This window comes from Leucoraja erinacea, chromosome 2 (genome assembly GCF_028641065.1).
Source record: "Leucoraja erinacea ecotype New England chromosome 2, Leri_hhj_1, whole genome shotgun sequence".
Classification (NCBI taxonomy): Eukaryota; Metazoa; Chordata; class Chondrichthyes; order Rajiformes; family Rajidae; genus Leucoraja; species Leucoraja erinaceus.
This window is the reverse complement of record NC_073378.1, coordinates 72,175,994-72,195,938: the sequence shown is the minus strand read 5'-3', so window position 1 is coordinate 72,195,938 and position 19,945 is coordinate 72,175,994. Positions and strand designations below refer to the sequence as shown.

The following is a 19,945-nucleotide window of genomic DNA, read 5'->3' as shown; positions in this document are numbered from 1 at the left end:
GCAGAAAATACAAACCACCTCCTGATACACCAGATATGGATGCTCAAGGAAGTGCCACCTCAGCATTAATTGCTAATTTTCTCCCAGAGCATGATAGCTTTCTTTAGAACTGGTACAAAAACTCTTTCTCACTTGGCTTTTAAATCCCTTGCTTTGTATCCCTGTAACTCTCAACTAAGGCCCAGCAGGATGCAGACCATGTCAGAGACTTGTGGGGTTATGCTCCTCAGAAGAGAAATGAGCTTAAATACATAGGCTAAAGGCACCAGTGCAGCGCAGTACGCTGACCTGGCATCGAAGGACGAGAAGCCGAAGCGAAGAAGTGGAAGCCAAATAACTGAACGAAAAAGACACCGAAAAGCCAAATAACCAAAAGCGTATGATGCTGAAAAGCCAAATAACCGAATGGGCGGAACGCCTAAAAGCCAAATAACCGAAAGGGCGCAACGCCTAAAAGCCAACTCATTGAATGGACGCAACGCTGAAAAACCAAATAACGGACATGACGTAGCTGGGGGTTGGGATGTCAGCAATTGGTCCAGACCCACCGCATCCATCACATCACTGGCCGGAGGAGACGGAATGGTGGGGATCACTTTCCCACACAAGACCGCCCAGGGCTGGAGGGTGACTGGGTACTCTGAGCAAAAGGGTTCAAGGTGTAAGCGGCCGAAGGAGCGCATCCCTCGGGACAGCCCTACTCTGGTGTGGGGGTCGTGTGCTGGTGGTGGTGCATCGCGGTCAGTGACTCTGGGTGGGCTGAGGCACCAGACTGTCCCCAACTCTGCTGCAGCTGATGGGGACGTGGCCAGGTTTTCGGCCCCGTGTGTGTGCGCTGCCGACCTACAGCTAGTCACAGTGTGGCCGCATGGGGCAGATGAGGCGGAGGGTGCCCGTGGCCAGACAGTGCTGATCCCGGGGGGAGCGAAGGGCTGTCCTGAGGGATGCGTCATGTCCGTTATTTGGCTTTTTGGCGTTGCATCCGTTCGGTGAGTTGGCTTTTAGGCATCGAGCCCTTTCGGTTATTTGGCTTTTCGACATCGTTTCCATTCGGTTATTTGGCTTCCACTTCTTTGCTTCGGCTTCTTGTCCTTCAACGGCACATCCGCGGTGCAGCGCAGAGGACATGCTGCACTGCTGGACAAGTCATTCAGATGAAACATTAAACCAAGACTGCATTTACCATCTCAGGTACAGATGCTACAGCATATTTTGAAGAGTAGAGAAGATTTCCCAAGTGCTCTGCCCTTAAAAAAACATCTATGATGTCCTATTTGACTGTTATTACTTTTCAGCTTGAAGGCATTTTAATGCAACACAACAGTATTGTCGGTTTAGTTTAATGGAGAGCTCTTTGGGACAAGCTGGTGTTGTGAAGGTGATCTCTAAAGGTCAGATCTTGCTTTCTGTACCATTTCCAGTCCGACATCAAGTGTCATGACTCAGTTGAGCTTCCCCATTCCCTTGTATATGAATATGGCTGTGCCTGCTACCACACTGATTTCATGCCTTCCAGCACCAGTATTTCAACAGGGCACCTTCCAACACCAGTATTTCAACAGGGCACATTCCAGTACCAGTATTTCAACAGTGCTAATGTTGCAAACTTCCAAACATTACAAATTACTGCAGAAGGAGTGAAATAAGTGGCTAACCTTTTTGCAAAAGCCACTTTGGTTATTTAAGAAATGTGGGCCCTACTTTAAACACTAGATTTTATTACTATAAAGAAATATTACTAACAGCTCAGGCATTTATTTAGTGCCATGATAATCACAATGTTTATTTCTAATATAGATTGCATTGTTTATTATTGCACTCTAATAATAATAATTGAGTGCACTTAGCATGGACTGAAGCAGAGCTTTAGGCCACTGGAGGGAGGTCCCTTATGTCTGTGGCAGAAATCCTCTCTTCTCCCGAAGCAACATTGGCAAATATTCTCCTCTCCAATACTAAGCTCACTTCAAGCCAAAGCTGCTGAAGAGACACATCAATAATAAATAAGGCTTGATTTCTTACACTAACATTTTCGGACGTGGCTACAAAACAACAAAATGTTCACTGGCATGAAATTAATTACGCCAGCACATCCTTTTATTTCAGCAATGGGCACCTCTGTATCCATTTGTGGTATTCTGCATGTAAATGGTCAATGCTTCTATCCAAAGCTTTCTTACAATGATCTCCTGACCACGGTCCACTTATGCCATCATGCCATTATGGTTAGAAATCAATCGCACCAAATGTATGGGGAGGAACGAACCCGATAGCTAATGGCTTTTAGCACAAGTGACCGCAGAAGAATTTTCCTTCTACCCACCAAAATATTTTAGCTTTTCACTATGAGTGGGGGGAAGGCAACATGAAGAGTTCATAATTTTTTTTATCAGTGTCATAAACATAGAAACATAGAAACATAGAAATTAGGTGCAGGAGTAGGCCATTCGGCCCTTCGAGCCTGCACCGCCATTCAATATGATCATGGCTGATCATCCAACTCAGTATCCCGTACCTGCCTTCTCTCCATACCCCCTGATCCCCTTAGCCACAAGGGCCACATCTAACTCCCTCTTAAATATAGCCAATGAACTGGCCTCAACTACCCTTTGTGGCAGAGAGTTCCAGAGATTCACCACTCTCTGCGTGAAAAAAGTTCTTCTCATCTCGGTTTTAAAAGATTTCCCCTTTATCCTTAAGCTGTGACCCCTTGTCCTGGACTTCCCTAACATCGGGAACAATCTTCCTGCATCTAGCCTGTCCAACCCCTTAAGAATTTTGTAAGTTTCTATAAGATCCCCTCTCAATCTTCTAAATTCTAGAGAGTATAAACCAAGTCTATCCAGTCTTTCTTCATAAGACAGTCCTGACATCCCAGGAATCAGTCTGGTGAACCGTCTCTGCACTCCCTCTATGGCAATAATGTCCTTCCTCAGATTTGGAGACCAAAACTGTACGCAATACTCCAGGTGTGGTCTCACGAAGACCCTGTACAACTGCAGTAGAACCTCTCTGCTCCTATACTCAAATCCTTTTGCAATGAAAGCTAACATACCATTCGCTTTCTTTACTGCCTGCTGCACCTGCATGCCTACCTTCAATGACTGGTGTACCATGACACCCAGGTCTCGCTGCATCTCCCCCTTTCCCAATCGGCCACCATTTAGATAATAGTCTGCTTTCCTGTTTTTGCCACCAAAATGGATAACCTCACATTTATCCACATTATACTGCATCTGCCAAACATTTGCCCACTCACCCAGCCTATCCAAGTCACCCTGCAGTCTCCTAGCATCCTCCTCACAGCTAACACTGCCCCCCAGCTTAGTGTCATCTGCAAACTTGGAGATATTGCCTTCAATTCCCTCATCCAGATCATTAATATATATTGTAAATAGCTGGGGTCCCAGTACTGAGCCTTGGGGTACCCCACTAGTCACTGCCTGCCATTGTGAAAAGGACCCGTTTACTCCTACTCTTTGCTTCCTGTTTGCCAGCCAGTTCTCTATCCACATCAATACTGAACCCCCAATGCCTTACACAAAATAAACCCAGATTTTCAGCATGTAGCAGTCAGTCCGTTCTCCATAAAGCATTCTTTCTAACTGAACAGAATTGGTCAGATCTCAATATTATGCAGAGTTATATTTGATCAATGACTGTCTAATAACTTAGTAAAGGTCTCCAGTCATAGAAACATAGAAAACAGGTGCAGTAGGAGACCATTTGGCCCTTCGAGCCAGCAGCGCCATTCATTGTGATCATGGCTGATCGTCCTCAATCAATAACCTGTGTCTGCCTTCTCCCCATATCATAGAAACATAGAAAATGGGTGCAGGAGTAGGCCATTCGGCCCTTCGAGCCTGCACAGCCATTCAATATGATCATGGCTGATCATCCAACTCATTATCCTGTACCTGCCTTCTCTCCATACCCCCTGATCCCTTTAGCCACAAGGGCCACATCTAACTCCCTCTTAAATATAGCCAATGAACTGGCCTCTACTACCTTCTGTGGCAGAGTATTCCAGAGATTCAACACTCTGTGTGAAATTTTTTTTTCTCATCTCGGTCCTAAAAAATTTCCCATTTATCCGTAAACTGTGACCCCTTGTTCTGGACTTCCCCAACATCGGGAACAATCTTCCTGCATCTGTCCAACCCCTTAAGAATTTTGTAAGTTTCTATAAGACCACCCCTCAATCTTCTAAATTCTAGCGAGTACAAGCCGAGTCTATCCAGTCTTTCTTCATATGAAAGTCCTGACATCCCAGGAATCAGTCTGGTGAACGTTCTCTGTACTCCCTCTATGGCAAGAATGTCTTTCCTCGGATTAGGAGACCAAAACTGTATGCAATACTCCAGATGTGGTCTCACCAAGACCCTGTACAACAGCAGTAGAACCTCCCTGCTCCTATACTCAAATTCTTTTGCTATGAATGCTAACATACTATTCGCTTTCTTCACTGCCTGCTGCACCTGCATGCCTACTTTCAATGACTGATGTACCATGACACCCAGGTCTCGTTGCAACTCCCCTTTTCCTAATCGGCCACCATTCAGATAATAGTCTACTTTCCTGTTTTTGCCACCAAAGTGGATATCCTCACATTTATCCACATTGTACTGCATCTGCCATGCATTTGCCCACTCACCCAGCCTATCGAAGTCACCTTGCAGCCTCCTAGCATCCTCCTCACAGCTAACAGCGCCCCCCAGCTTCGTGTCATCCGCAAACTTGGAGATGTTGCATTCAATTCCCTTGTCCAAATCATTAATATATATTGTAAATAGCTGGGGTCCCAGCACTGAGCCTTTCGTTACCCCACTAGTCACTGCCTGCCATTGTGAAAAGGACCCGTTTACTCCTACTCTTTGCTTCCTGTCTGCCAGCCAGTTCTCTATCCACATCAATACTGAACCCCCAATACCATGTGCTTTAAGTTTGTATACTAATCTCTGATGTGAGACCTTGTCGAAAGCCTTCTGAAAGTCTAGATATAACACATCCACTGGTTCTCCCTTATCCACTCTACTAGTTACTTCCTCAAAAAATTCTATAAGATTCGTCAGACATGATTTACCTTTCATAAATCCATGCTGACTTTGTTCAATGATTTCACCACTTTTCAAATGTGCTGCTATCCCATCTTTAATAACTGACTCTAGCAGTTTCCCCACCACCGATGTTAGACTAACTGGACTGTAATTCCCCATTTTCTCTCTCCCTCCCTTCTTAAAAAGTGGGGATACATTAGCTACCCTCCAATCCTCAGGAACTACACCAGAATCTAAAAAGTTTTGCAAAATTTATCCCTTGATTCCACTAGCCCCCTTGGGTGATCATTTTCAGTTCATCCCAGAGTGATGTGAAACAAGTCTCTTCTCGCCCCAGCTATGTTTCAGTGATAAGACGTCTCCACTCTGCCACATTGCCCCGAAACGTGAGCACTAATTTCTCAATGTTTCAGTAGAATAGTGAGGGAAAGCAACAATGTCAAGGGAGCTGCCTTTCAGATGACAACTTTTGTAGAAAGTAAATGATCCCATTCCACTGGGCTTTAGAAAAACTCAGGATTATCCCTAGGGTCTTGGCCAGTTCTAATTGGAGCTTGCTTTATACTTTACTGGGCACTGATAAGGCCACATGGTGGACTACATTTAGTTTCAGTCGCTTTATGGGATCAAGGGATTTGCTTGCATTGAAGGCAGTTCAAGGAATTTAGCGATTCCTGGAATTAAGGGGATTGCTTCAAGAAGAAGAGGCTGAGTGGGCTTGGCCTTCACTCAATGGAGTTTAGAAGAATTAGTGGTTGTCTCCGCCCATTTAAGGTGGCAATAAAGAGGACAAAGGGTGGTGAATCATTGGAACTCTGATTCCTAGAAAACTGGTGATCGGATATATACACTGCTGAGATGAAGAGAATTTTCGACAATATTCAAGGATTATGGGGATTGGGGTGGAAAGTGAGATTGAGATCAAAATCAGATAATCACAATCTTATTGAATGGAGTGCTTGAACCTATTCCTGCTCCTCTTCTCAAGTCTGCATATCATTATTTGAGCTTCTGAATTAGCAATTACATGCTACACATTACCATGCAGACTAGAATTCAGATTTACATCATTGATTGGGATATGCTGAGGTTGTGAAAGAGCCTACATTATTTTTACATATCTTTCATTCATTTGTTCTATATCTTTCTAGATCACTGTCTATATCTCTCGTTTCCATTTCCCCTGACTCTCAGTCTGAACAAGGGTCTTGACCCAAAATGTCACCTGTTCCTTTTGTCCAGAGATACTGACTGACATGCTGAGTTATACCAGCTTTTTGTGTTCATCTTCGGTTTAAACCAGCATCTGCAGTTCCTTCCTACTACATATTTGCAAGTCTTTCCTTTTATCCACTGTTATTGAGATGGATTTGGATTTGTCCCATGGTAGGTGCAGCTGAATAATTAGAAGCAAATTGCAATGAGAAACCAAAGTTTTACACTACTATCCTAGTTGAGTTGTGGTGAAGTATCATTAAGGGTAGAATATAAGGAACTTTATTGCACCTCAGCCTGGTAATGACAGATATCCAATCATTGATGTCAGAACTTACTCCATTTGTCAGTGCTAATATTCTCAGACCAAAGAGAAAAACATTTTTACTGTTAGAAGCAATCAGTTCCTCAATGTCTCCACAGAACAAGCTGCATTCCACAAGGGCAGACAAGAATGAAAATGACAGCTTTCAACCTTACTGAAAGATCTGATCCACTTTGAACCATTTGAGAATGGACCAGGGAATATGGGGCTGCTAACAAGAAAGCAGACATGATAAAACATCCCAGTGCAATCAAGTGCATGCCAATTATGCTATGGTCCACATCATGAATTATTGTGCCAGCTAATCTGTTGACAATGGCATCCATAGAAATGAAAATGAAACCATCATGACATACACCTCTAACCATCATGACATACATCTCTAACCTTGCTCAAAGCAAAATGAAAGTGTAAGCAGATACAAAAAGATGACACAATGGAAAAAGTTGAATTTAATCTTTACTGATTGGATTTTCTCTTTATCAAGATGTCCCACCTCCTTTAACTTACCGACATCAGACATTTCCGGAACAGTGGCCAAATAGGTTTCCTTTGAAAACTTTGGTTCATTGTCATTGATATCATGGATCTTAATAATAAACTCAGATTCTGGTTCCACAGGCCTGCCAGTCCGTCTTTCAATGGCTTGGGCTCGTAATGCATAAAAAGACCTTTCCTCCCGGTCCATTTTCTTTAAGGCATGAATGTCCCCAGTGTTCTCGTCAATACTGAAAACTGTACCAGCCCCGTCTCCGGACAAAATATATTTAAGCGTGCCATCTCCCTTATCAACATCAGAGTGTAGCTGGGGAAAGAAGAGAGAACAGCATTTACAAATCTTGAAGGGAAACGAGATTGTAGGATATCAGCAAGGATTCAGGAGATAATAAACATCATACAGTGAATGACTACAGATCATGTCATAATTTATTTCCAAACATAGAAACTGACCATGAGATCAAGGAGGTCCATGTTTGCATTAATTTTCCAAATGAGCCTCTCTGCAATCACAGTAGCAACACCTATTTCTTTATCTCTTTTGTAGTTATCTAGCTTTCTCTTAAACATATTGTCACCCACTGTTCTTCTAAATCACATCCTACTCTACGACATATATGGCCAATTAAAGAGTGTTTCATATTTAAATTGTGAGCAGAGGTTAAACAATTTTCCAATCATTCATATAGCCATAAGGTTAGAAACTGAATATCGGTCGCATGCAGTCATATTTGTGGGAGAAAAAGGAAACCCTACTACTGCTGAAAATCTGAAATAAAAACAGAAGATGCTGAAAATAGTCAGCAGGTCTGGCAGCATCTGTGGAAAGAGAAATAATGAACACTTTAATTCCAGGACCTTTCATCAGAGCTACCTGACGTGCTGAACGTTTTCTGCATTTTCAGTTTTTATAACACCATCAGACTGCAGGCCTGTGACTAGTGGTGCCCAGTGATGAGCGCTGGGGCCATTTAAGTTTGTCATCATCTATATAATTGATCTAATGGATGATAATGTACAAGGCATGATTTGTATGTTTGCAGATGAATACTAAATAGGTGGTATCGTAGAGAGTGAAGATGGTTATTAAGAATTACAGCAGGATCTTGATCAGCCGGGCAGGTGGGCTGATAAATGGTTAATGAGGTTTACTGCAGATAAGAGCAAGGTGTTGCATATTCGGAAGTCAAACCAGGGCAGGACCTTCACAGTGACTAGTAGGGCCCTGGGCAGTGTTGTAGAGCAGAGAGACCCAAGGGCACAAGTACATACTGTAGCTCCCTGAAATGACATAACTGATGGTGAAGAAGGCTATTTGGCACATTGGCCTTCAGTAGTCAGGGAACTAAGTATAAAGTTGGGACATGTTTCAGTTATACAAGACACTGGTTAGGTCGCATTTAGAGTATTGTGTTCATTGTCGATCACTTTTCTACAGGAAAGATGCCATTAAGATGGAAAGGGTGCAGAGAAGATTTACAATTATATTGCTGGAACCTCGGCCTGAGCTATAGGGATTGGTTAGGAAGGCTCGGACTTCATTCCTTGGAGCACAGGATGATGTGGGGCGATATTATAAAGGTATATAAAATTATAAGGGAATAGATAGGTTGAATGCATGGTCTTTTTTCCAGGATAGCCAAATCCAAACTAGAGGCCATAGGTTTAAGGTGAGAGGGGAATTATTTAATTGGAACCTGAGGGGAACCTTTTGAGAGGAAAGGAGATGGGTATATGTCATGGGTTGCCAGAGGAGGTGGTTGAGGCAGGTACTATAACAACATTTAAAAGATATTTGAACAGGAACATGAATAAGAAATGTTTAGAGGGGATGGGCCAAATGTGAATGGATGAGACTAACTTAGATGGGGCATCTTGGTCGCTAACAACATGTTGGGCTGAAGGGCCTGTTTCCGTGCTGTATGACTATGATGCTACCTGCAGTTTAAAAAAAAATCATTTATTATTGAAATCACTGTCACTTCTCTTAGAGGAATGCCAGCACTGAAGAAATGATCCTCTGCTCGCTGGTGGAATTTCTAGCCCAGCACCCAACTAAAGCTTGCCACCACATCTCGTTCCTTAACCAATTTCTGACATCAGTTTCTCCATGTAGATTTACACTCAAATATTGAGTCGAAACCATATTTAGATTGGCTCACTATATTAACAAAGTTGTACAATTGAGGCAGTTTATGGTGCTCACACAAAGAAACTGACCAACAATGTATGCCAGCAAACTTTGAGAGAACCAATGGCTCTCTAAATGTACAAGCTGTGAGAACGGGGAGAATGACCTGTATTTGTCCTTTTATTCCTCTAATGCCCTATTATCTCTTTTACCAGTGTTCACGTCCATAATTTTCACAATGCAACCAGAAGTAGGCTTCCTTAGTGCCTTAGTGCTGCACCCACAATCTTTGGTACTGTATTGGAACCCTACTACTTGTCTGAGGATTTGTTTGTTTACATTTGATATTTTTGTCATTCTTTGTTTCAACAAAAGAGACATGGGTGGGCACGTTTTTGTTTTTTTTCCCCTTACATGTAATTCCATTATTTTCTCACTCCAAAACCTTTAAAATAAAGCCCCATCATGTATGTAACCCCGTTATAATGATTGAAATTGTGTTTGTTGACTTTGAATGCAATAAAATTCCATCCAACAGCTTAGATGCGACTCAGGAGAGGGCTTAAGTTCTGTTTGTTCTGGCAAGTGTGGACAGGATAATGTGAAACGTTTATATTCGAAAACAGAAGCAGCAGCAATTACAGTTGTTAAGAGCCAAGGGCTTTATCTTAAAATAAAATTATCTCAGACGGGAGGGCATTGAAGTCGGGGAAGAGCAACCTGGTCTAGAACCAGACATGTTTCAGTGGAAGGTACACAAAAAAGCTGGAGAAACTCAGCGGGTGCAGCAGCATCTATGGAACGAAGGAAAGTTTCGGTCCGAAACCCTTCTTCAGACTGATCGGGGGTGGGGGGAGGGGGAGGCGGGGAGAAGAAAGGAAAAAGGAGGAGGAGCCCGAAGGCGGGGGGATGGGAGGAGACAGCAGGAGGGCTGAGGAAGGGGAGGAGACAGCAAGGACTAACAAAATTGGGAGAATTCAATGTTCATGCCCCCAGGATGCAGACTCCCCAAGCGGAAGGTCAATGGAATGACTAGTGGGCACATTTCATGATGTAGACCAGCAGCATAGCGTTAGTTGTCACATTAAGGTAACCGCAATCTCTCAACCTCGTGTATTACCACAGAATTAGTATCTCTAGTCTTTTGTACTTTGTTAAATCACAGCTATAGCTATTTGATTACCACCCTGTTGTGGGAGTACAGGGAAAGATATCAGAAAGCCCCTTGTAATACGTGTTCAAGATAGTAATATCAGCATTTCCAAAAGTGAATCAGATCACACTGCAATTGCATTTTATGAATGCGACCAAGGATAAAATCCAGCACCATTCAATCACAAGTCACAGGGGCATGGGATTCAGCCAATTGCATTTGTTGTAGCTTTTGAAAACTCAATCCAATTAGTTGCACTTCCCTGCAATTTTCCAAACTCCAGCCAAAGCTTCATTTCTGAATGGACACGATGGACAGGGGAAATTGTGAGTTTTTTTTTTTTTTTTGTTTATCGCAATGATGTAATAAGATAGCTTTCAGTTAAGACAGAAATAGAACTCCCGAGGACATAGATAAAAGTGGATTAGATACGTTGTTCGGGAAAGACTTCAGATATGAAAAGAGGGGTAGAGAAGGAAATATGCAAACAGTTTAGCAAAAGGAATATAAATATCATTGGGGATTTCAACTACATTAAATTTACTTGCGCCGAGTACTTGGGTGAAAGAAAAATAGAATAGAGTTAGAGTCATAGAGTGATACAGTGTGGAAGCAGGCTCTTTGGCCCAACTTGCCCACACCGGCCAACATGTTCCAGCTATACTAGTCCAATATCCTACACTACACTAGTTCCATATCCCTGCAAACCTGCCCTATCCATGTACCTGTATAACTGTTTCTAAAATGTTGGGATAGTCCCAGCCTCAACTACCTCCTCTGGCAGCTTGTTCCATACACCCATTATGTGAAAAGTTAACCCTCAGATTCCTTTTAAATATTTTTCCCTTCACCTTAAACCTATATCCTCTGGTCCTCGATTCACCTACTCCAGGCAAGAGACTCTGCATATACCTATAATGTACACAGGAATTCATTCCTAATCAGTGTTTAGAAGTCTGCCAAATATTGACACTGTCTGACGATCATCACAGGAACAAGAGCAGGTTAGAGAAGTAAAGGTTGGAGACATGGGAGAAAAAATGGCAGTAATACATTCAGACAAATAATTGAGGGGTATATCAGGGAAAGAGTTCTCAAAAAATTATTTTTGATGGATTGAGAATGGAATGTGGGAAAATAAAGCAATGCTATTACCAAACACTGATAAAAAACAAATGTAAAAAGTGTTCAAGAAGGAACTGCAAATGCTGGAAAATTGAAGGTAGACAAAAATGCTGGAGAAACTCAGCGGGTGAGGCAGCATCTATGGAGCGAAGAAAATAGGCGACGTTTTCGGGTCGAGGCCCTTCTTCAGACTTTCTTCAAAAGTGTTCGATATCTTCTGACAAAAATTAACAACAAACTAAACACTAATAAGATCCAATAGATGAATAAAGACACAAATTGGAAAATTGAGAGAAAGAAATGCGCCATTTGCTAACTACAGGAGAGAGTTTGATAAGGGGGAAAGTGAAGAAATTAAGTGAGAAATCAATAAAGTATCCAGGAAACTAATAAGGAAGTATGAAATTAAATTATAAGGGAATAGCTAATAAAATAGAAAAATATTCTGCACGCATATAAATAACAAAATGGAAAGCTTAAATGGAAATTGAGTCATTAAGAGATGGCGAGTGCAGAGGCAGCATTAGCAGCATAGGAGAAATATTAAATAATTACTTTGCTTCAGTATTTACCAGAGAGACAAATCAGGTATATTTATCAAAAAAATGAGGTTAGAAATGTTCAAAACAAGCTGGAGACATATTAAATAACCTAACCAAACTCAAAGTGGTTAAATCCACTGAACAGGATTGATGCATTCTCAGAGAAATTAAAGAACAGATAGCAGAGGCAGTATTACATGTCAGAAAAAAAGTGTTGTCTGTAGAGTGGTGCTTTGTAGTCCATCTTCAGGGAGCGCTACAATAGTTATCTCAGCATTTTTAAAAATCTGTACCTTTATTGGCTGTGGATATTGTTGCCAAGGTCATACTTTATTATTAATTTTAAATCGTCCCTGAACTGTGTTACATGTTTGGATATATTAAAGAAAGTGGCAGCGTGGTAAAGATTGGATTTGATTTTTTTGAATATTAAAGAAGATGTGAAGGTCCGATGTGCTTATTCCTTCCTCCAGTTTTTATAATGTGAGTCGTGTAGAGGCCAAGCCAGGCATGTCCTAGAGATTTCCATCCCCGAAAGACATCGGTGAACTTGATGAGTTTTTAAAATTATATGACAATTCGATGGCCACTATTTCAGATACCGGTTTTTATTCTAAATTTATATCATTCCTTGAAACTAAATAACCCAGCCGCCGTAGCGGGATTCAAATTCATGTCTCGGGATTAATCACTCAGGTCTCTAGATGCTGGTCCAGTAACTTAATCACCGCCCTGATCAATGGTACGAAAAATCAATGCTAAAAAATAATGGAATCTCCACTAAAGTAAAAATTAAATGGCTAGGAGCCAATATTAAAACAATAAATGGGCAACATAAAAATGATGAATGGTCAACAAAGTGCTGCTTGAAGAACCTCATTAAATTATTTGAAAGTAACAAAGATAGCAGACAACGGTTGAGCTATTAATGCAGATTATCTAGATCTTCTTCGTCTTGTGAATGAAACATAAATAGATCACCAATGGTCTTTGATAATAATTTAAAGTATATTAGAGCATGCAGTGTTATAAAACCAGGAGAAAAGTAGATAGCAGAAGTAAAGGGCAACTACTCCGAGTGGTGTAATGTGTTTTGTACAAAACCCTTAAGGATCCATGCTAGGATCACTATTGGTCCCAGTCTGTATCAATAATTTTAACTTTGGACTCAGACACCACTATGGCGCAGCAATTGAGCTACTGCCTCACAGGTCAGAGACCTGAGTTTGATCCTGACTACGAGTGCTTGTCTGTACGGTGTTTTTACATTCTCCACGTGACCTGCGAGGGTTTACTCCGAGATCTTCAGTTTCCTCCCACACTATAAAGACATACAGGTTGGTATGTTAATTGGCTTGATATACATGTAAATTGTCCCTATTGTGTGTAGGATAGTGTTAGTGTACGGAGATCGCTGGTTGGTGCAGACTCTGCGCCGAAGAGCCTGTTTCTGCGCTGTATCTCTAAACTAAACTAAATGTTCTCGAGCTGGATTTTCCGGATTACGGCAAGCTTCCTGTGCTAATCTTGCTGGCCTGAGTAGTTCTGGAGCTGCATAGGGAGAGCTTGGGTGACAATGTAATTATGTACCCTGGATAAGCTAAAAAAAAGCTCCATCTATAAAACATCTCAGAAAATCTTCTACTGATGCAAAAGTACTGCCCCCAACTTTATCTCATATCAAAACTGTCAATATTTTACAATAGCTCTGAATATCATTGAAAATGGGCAACCTTCACAAAGTATTAAAACCTAAAACAGTGAAAACATCTTAAAAACAATTGTTATTTTCCAAGGTCAACTAAAACACTGAAAAATGGATATATTAAAGCAAACACGTGAAAAAATTAATTTAACATTCTTTGGTGCGGTACAGTCCTCATTCACATGAATGGGTTCACAGATCCTCAGCAGATCCAGCCTGATGCAGATTCTCTATGTAAAACCAAGGGGACTCATTCTGATTTGGGTCCACTTTGTCGAGACCAGTGGTAGAATGCCTTCAGGAAATGGCTGATTGAGCTTTGCCAAGACGTTTGGACTATGTGGGTAGACAACAAACTCTCTAGCACTTACCCCAAGAAATGCCAATAGCTCCACATGAAAAACACAGAGAAATTGGGGTCATTATCTAAATTTATGGATAACATTAAATTGGTATGAGAAATTTAAGACTTCAGAGGGCTTTAGTTCAATACTTCTGTGTCAGTTCTGAGGAATGCTAACATTGCCCTGACTTAAGAATTATTACAAGCTGAGTTATAAACTTAAAATAAAACAAAAGGGCTTGTGATTGACTGCAGGAAGCAAAGTGGCACACATACCCTGGTATACATTGATGCTGCTAAAGTAGAGATGGCTGATAACTTCAAGATCTTAGGAATAAATATCACTAGCAATTTGTCCTGGACCACCCATATCAAAGCAATGGCCAAGAAAACACACCAATGCCTCAAATTCTCTACTTTCTTAGGCTTAGGAAGTTTGGCATGTCTCAATCAACTCTCCAACTGTTACAGATGCACCGTAGACAACATTTTATCAGGATGCATCACACCATGCTTTCAGAACAGCTCTACCCAAGACTACTAGAAATTGTGGAGAATTGTGGAAGCGGCCTAGGGCAACCCACAAACCAACCTCCCTTCCATTGAATCCATTTACATTTCACACTGCCTCAGCAAGGCCATCAGTATAATCAAGGACGTCTCACCCCAGTCACTTCCTCTTCTCCCCTCTCACATCAGGCAAGAGGTACAGGTTTGAAAACACAGACCTCCAGTTTCTTCCCATCTGTTATCAGGTAACTGAGCAGTACTCTCACCAGCTAGAGAGCGGTCCTGAACTCTCATATCTACCTCATTGGAGTCCTTCAAACTATCTTTAATCACAACTAATTGGACTTTATCGTGCTCTAAACGTTATGCCCTTTATCCCATGTCTGTACACTGTGGACAGCTGATTGCAATCATATATAGTCTTTTTCCTGACTAGATAGCAGGCAACAAAAAAGCTTTTCACTGTACCTCGGTACACGTGACAATAATAAATGAATACATTCCTCAACACAGTTATTCCTTATTTGACTTTAACTAGCACTAAATAATTCTCCCTTCAAATCACGGTAATGATATTTTACCTTAACTTCCCCACTTTAAGTGAAGATATCTGTGTATTCATTGTGCTCATATAGTTTATTCCTAAAAGCTTCAGTTACTAAACTTGTGGCAAATTTGGACTTGAAGTTACTTAACACATTATTTGCTAGCTTTAGTTTTTAATGATTTCTTGGTTGGATTATTTACAGTAGTTTATATTTAAATTTGAATCAAACAATCTATAGTAATACAGCAAACAAACAAATTGGAATTATTCTATGATTCCCTCCGAGTTAATCAATATTGCAGGAACATGAAGAAGACAGGTTGAGATATTTATGCTATTGATTTGGGTGAAACGTTCCAAAAGGTTTGCATTTCAATTTCAACTTTATGCATCAAAAAGTCAAATCTTAAAATTGACTAAACATTCCTGCACATATTCCCCATCAAGCATCCAATAAGGTGAAACTTGCACTGTGGCATTCAGATAAAGGTCAAGATAAAAAACTTTGGTTGTCAACGTTCTGAGTGAGCATTAACTTGAAAGGAAGTGTGGGTGGGTTTTGGATTGCTGTGCTTGAATCAAGTAGGAAGGGACTGAATGTGTCCAATTGACCACCGTTCTATGGGAGGCCTGCCGGGTGAAAAGAGTAAATAAGTGCTGCCATTTCAAAATTCAATTGATGGAAATATTTGCTTCATCTGTTATTTGAATGAAGAGTTTTCCCTTATCCATATCAAGGACTGACAGAGTTGCGCAGTAGAATTTGTGTACAATTGAATCCAAAAGCAGCATACACCAATTCTAAGGACAGATATGGTATGGCACAAATGACGAGCAAGGCTCCCTTTAATTTCTCTCAACAATAATCCTTTCACAAAGCAGCTATCACGACTGCACTGGTGAAGACTCTATTGTCTCTGTTCACAAGCATTGAACATATACATAAACATATGTAAGTATAGACTGTTGATTGTACTCATCTTTTGTATGTTCGGCTCCGTTGAAGTCAGTATGAAATGAGTAATATTTGCATACCATGACATGAAATAAAGATACACTGTGTAACTTCCAGTTTTTCACTGTTCTGGGTGCAGATTTAAAAAAATAAAAAATGATTATTTGCCCCACATTGTTTTGAGGTGCTTATGATGTGGATAATGTGAGGTTATCCACTTTGGCGGCAAGAACAAGAAGGCAGATTATTATATGAATGGTGTCAGATTAGGAAAAGGGGAAGTGTTACGAGACCTGGGTGTCTTTGTACATCAGTCATTGAAAGTAAAGATGCAGGTATAGCAGGCAACGAAGAAAGCTAATGGCATATTGGCCTTCATAAAGAGAGGATTTGAGTATAGGACCAAAGAGGTCCTTCTGCAGTTGTACAGGGCCCCGGTGAGTCCACACCTGGAGTATTGTGTGCAGTTTTGGTCTCCTAGTTTGGGGAAGGACATTCTTGCTATTGAGGGAGTGTAGCGTAGGTTCACGAGGTTAATTCCCGGGATGGCGGGACTGTCATATGATGAAAGAATAGAACAACTGGGCTTGTATTCACTGTAATTTAGAAGGATGAGAGGATCTCTTATATCCAGGAACATAAGGTTATTAAGGGATTGAACACGCTGGAAACATGTTCCCAATGTTGGGGGAGTCCAGAACCAGGGGCCACAGTTTAAGAATAAGGGGTAGGCCCTTTAGAACTGAACTGAGGAAAAACTTTTTCACCCAGAGAGTTATGAATTTGTAGAATTATCTGCCTCATAAGGCAGTGGAAGCCGATTCACTGGATGCATTGAAAAGATAGTGAAATGGAGCTCTTAAGGCTAGTGGAATCAGGGGATATGGGGAGAAGGCAGGAACGCACTACTGATTGTGGATGATCAGCCATGATCACATTGGATGGCAGTGCTGGCTCAAAGGACTGAATGGCCTACTCCTGCTATTTTCTATGTATCTATGATGTACACCGATTGTGAGTAGCCCAGAAGATAGCTCAGCTTCACAGAGAATGTTTTAGAAAACGGAAGATTGATCCTGAAGCTCACTGCATTAAAATCTGATGAAATAATTTCAGGGATAGGAAAGGTTTAAAGAGCTTGGGCCAAATTTGAGCAGGTGGGACTAGCTATGATGGGACATCATGGTCATCGTGGGCAATTTGGGCCGAAAAGCCAGTTTCTGTTCTTCATGACTCTATGGTGATAGAACTTCCAGTTTTTGGATATGGAGCTAACTCATAGATCAGTCACAATTTTCCATGAATGGAAGAGCAGCTTGAAGGGCTAAATGGTCTTTGCCCATACCGTGAATATGTTTAAAAGAAAAATAAACAAAAGAGCTGAAGTAATATTATTATTTGCCTATCTTTTAGAAATATGTTGGGAGAAACAAAGTTGGATATTGTCACTGCCAAAGATATTATATGGTAGTAACAACATACTGGAGTAACTCAACGGGACAGGCAGCATCTATGGACAGAAGTAATGGGTGACATTTTGGGTCAAGACCCTTCTTCAGACAGTCAGGGGAGAGGGAGATGCAGAGATAAGGAAATGTAAGATGTGAAAACGAGACCTTAAAGGGGATGAGCTACAAGGAAAATGGAGAATAGATGTTTGTTAGCTAGAAGATGACAACAAAGCATACAGAGATAACATTTAATTATGGGGACAGTCAGACTGGCGGAGAACTAGGTCAGAGGAGGGATGATATGGTAGTATTGTGCATTGAACTCTGCTTCTAAAACTTGTCTCTATTGTCTTCTCTCGCAACGTTCCAGAAGTAAAGTATAGTGCAAAAAAATATAATATTATATATATATACAGCATTAATATTCCAAGGACATAAAATGTAAACACAGGAGCCACTTGGAATAATTTCAAGCCACTTAACATTGTACATCTATTCTGGGGGACAATTAATTGTCAACAATTAATCTAATACCAGATATCCTATGATACCGACATGCAAATTAGAAACAAATATGAAGAGAGGTCCCGTTGGAATCACACTTGGCTCTCAATCAACATCACTCAAAAAAACGAAATATCTGCGCGTAATTACATTGTTGTCTGTGGGAATTTGTGATGTGCAAATTGACTGCAGTATTTTTTAAAGTACAACTTTAATATACTTCACTGTCTGTAAAGTGCTCCGAGATGTTCTTAAGGTCATTAAAAGTGCTCTGGAATTGCAAGTCTTTCTTTTATTTTATTTCAACTCCAGAGGTTTCAGCTGCTATGTACAAATTAAAGAGCTGCTACTTACCCCCTAAAGTACTGGTTAATATTCGAGCCTAATAGCTCTGAGAATAGTACTCCTTAAAAGGAATAACCTGACTCACTATATCCATTTAACAATATTAAATATAATAACGAAGCATGTATTTATTTGACAAATCTACTTTTGTAAAATGTCAGATTTCATGATGGTTCAAGCTTTTAAAACTCTACTGGAGATTTTCTCATTAAAAGAGTGAAATTACCATGACTTGTTTCTGCCTCTGCTTAAAATCCATCAGATGTCATTGCAGCTGAAGTTTCCAAATTAATATAAAACTCTTTAATATAAATTATATTTATTTACAAATTTATCATCTGTGTTTTGAAAAATTTCAGAGAAAATTTGCTTGGAGGAATTCAGGATGTCTTAATTTAAAACTAACAATCCTTACATAAGATGAATGCTCAATGGAGGCAGGTGCATTAAACTAATTGCACTGGTGCATTGAGCAAATTTGAGTTATATAATGCATAAATGTCTGGAGAACAGATTGGCTCCAAACATGGTAAAAGTTATGAGAATGCAAACAAACCTCAGTCCATTCACATTAAATAGGGCAAACTACTGAAAGGCTAATTCAAAAAAGGTATTACAAATAATTTATAGCCCTTCGATTAAGCAGGTATGTTGCAAAACTTACCTTCAGCGGCGCTGCAGTTCTGCCGCTGCCCGTGTGCACGACTTTGGTGCCTTTGAGAGGGGGGCGGGTTTAAAACGCGATTTTCCCTAGGCTGTTGAAATCGATGTTGTTCAGCCTACTTAGTTGCTGACGAAAAATCGTGGCGAAATTCGTTCGCAGCAGGTATTTTTAAACTGAATTGGGTTATTTAATTGTTATAGTAGATTAAAAATCATCCTCTAAAGCCGCGAACGCCGACAACGGGACGGATCTCATGTAGGGGACAAGGCAAGGTAGGTTGTTTATTTTTACATTAAAAACGGCTTCTTAAGATCCCTTTATACAACATTTTATGCTGCGAGTAGCTGACTCGGGGGCCCATTCAATCCCGCAGTATCTTTCATGCCATATGGGGTTCAAATTCACCGCAATGGCAGCATTCCAAACCAGCGCGTTCTACAAAATCCCACTCGCAAACTGATTTAAATGGCCATTAATTTACAACAATTGAACACTAAATCCCTTCCATTTGGCCTATAAATTAATGCCAATGAGATTTAAAAATCATGTTTTATTGTAAATTATTTTGTGAATGTTCTGTGGACACTTAGGCTATTTAAAAATGTTAATCTTTCCTTAAGAAATGGATAGATGTTTAGATCTTGTAATTGAATTTTTGAATTAGCTACAATTGGGTAACTAACTAATTATATGCTTTAATTTCAGGTCATCCAAGTAAGATTGTTTAATATTTGTTTTAGAATGCTTCAAACTATAATAACTGAAAATTTCTTTCAGTTCTCTTAATTTTTAATAAAGTTATGGGCTTTAGACTGTTCTTGATCACAGCTTTTGTGTTAAGTCAATGGAAAATCAATAGGGAACAAGATGCTATT

At 40.5% G+C, this 19,945-nt stretch overlaps 1 protein-coding gene across 1 annotated transcript in view; it reads right to left on the bottom strand.

The window, feature by feature from the left end:
* The window catches only part of LOC129710992 (cadherin-6-like), a 205,733-nt gene that overhangs the window by 95,673 nt on the left and 90,115 nt on the right, over positions 1–19,945 (bottom strand). The window contains exon 3 of the mRNA XM_055658329.1: positions 7,108–7,402. Within this exon, the coding sequence (XP_055514304.1) occupies positions 7,108–7,402 (295 nt within the window). The remainder of the gene's footprint in view (positions 1–7,107; positions 7,403–19,945) is intronic.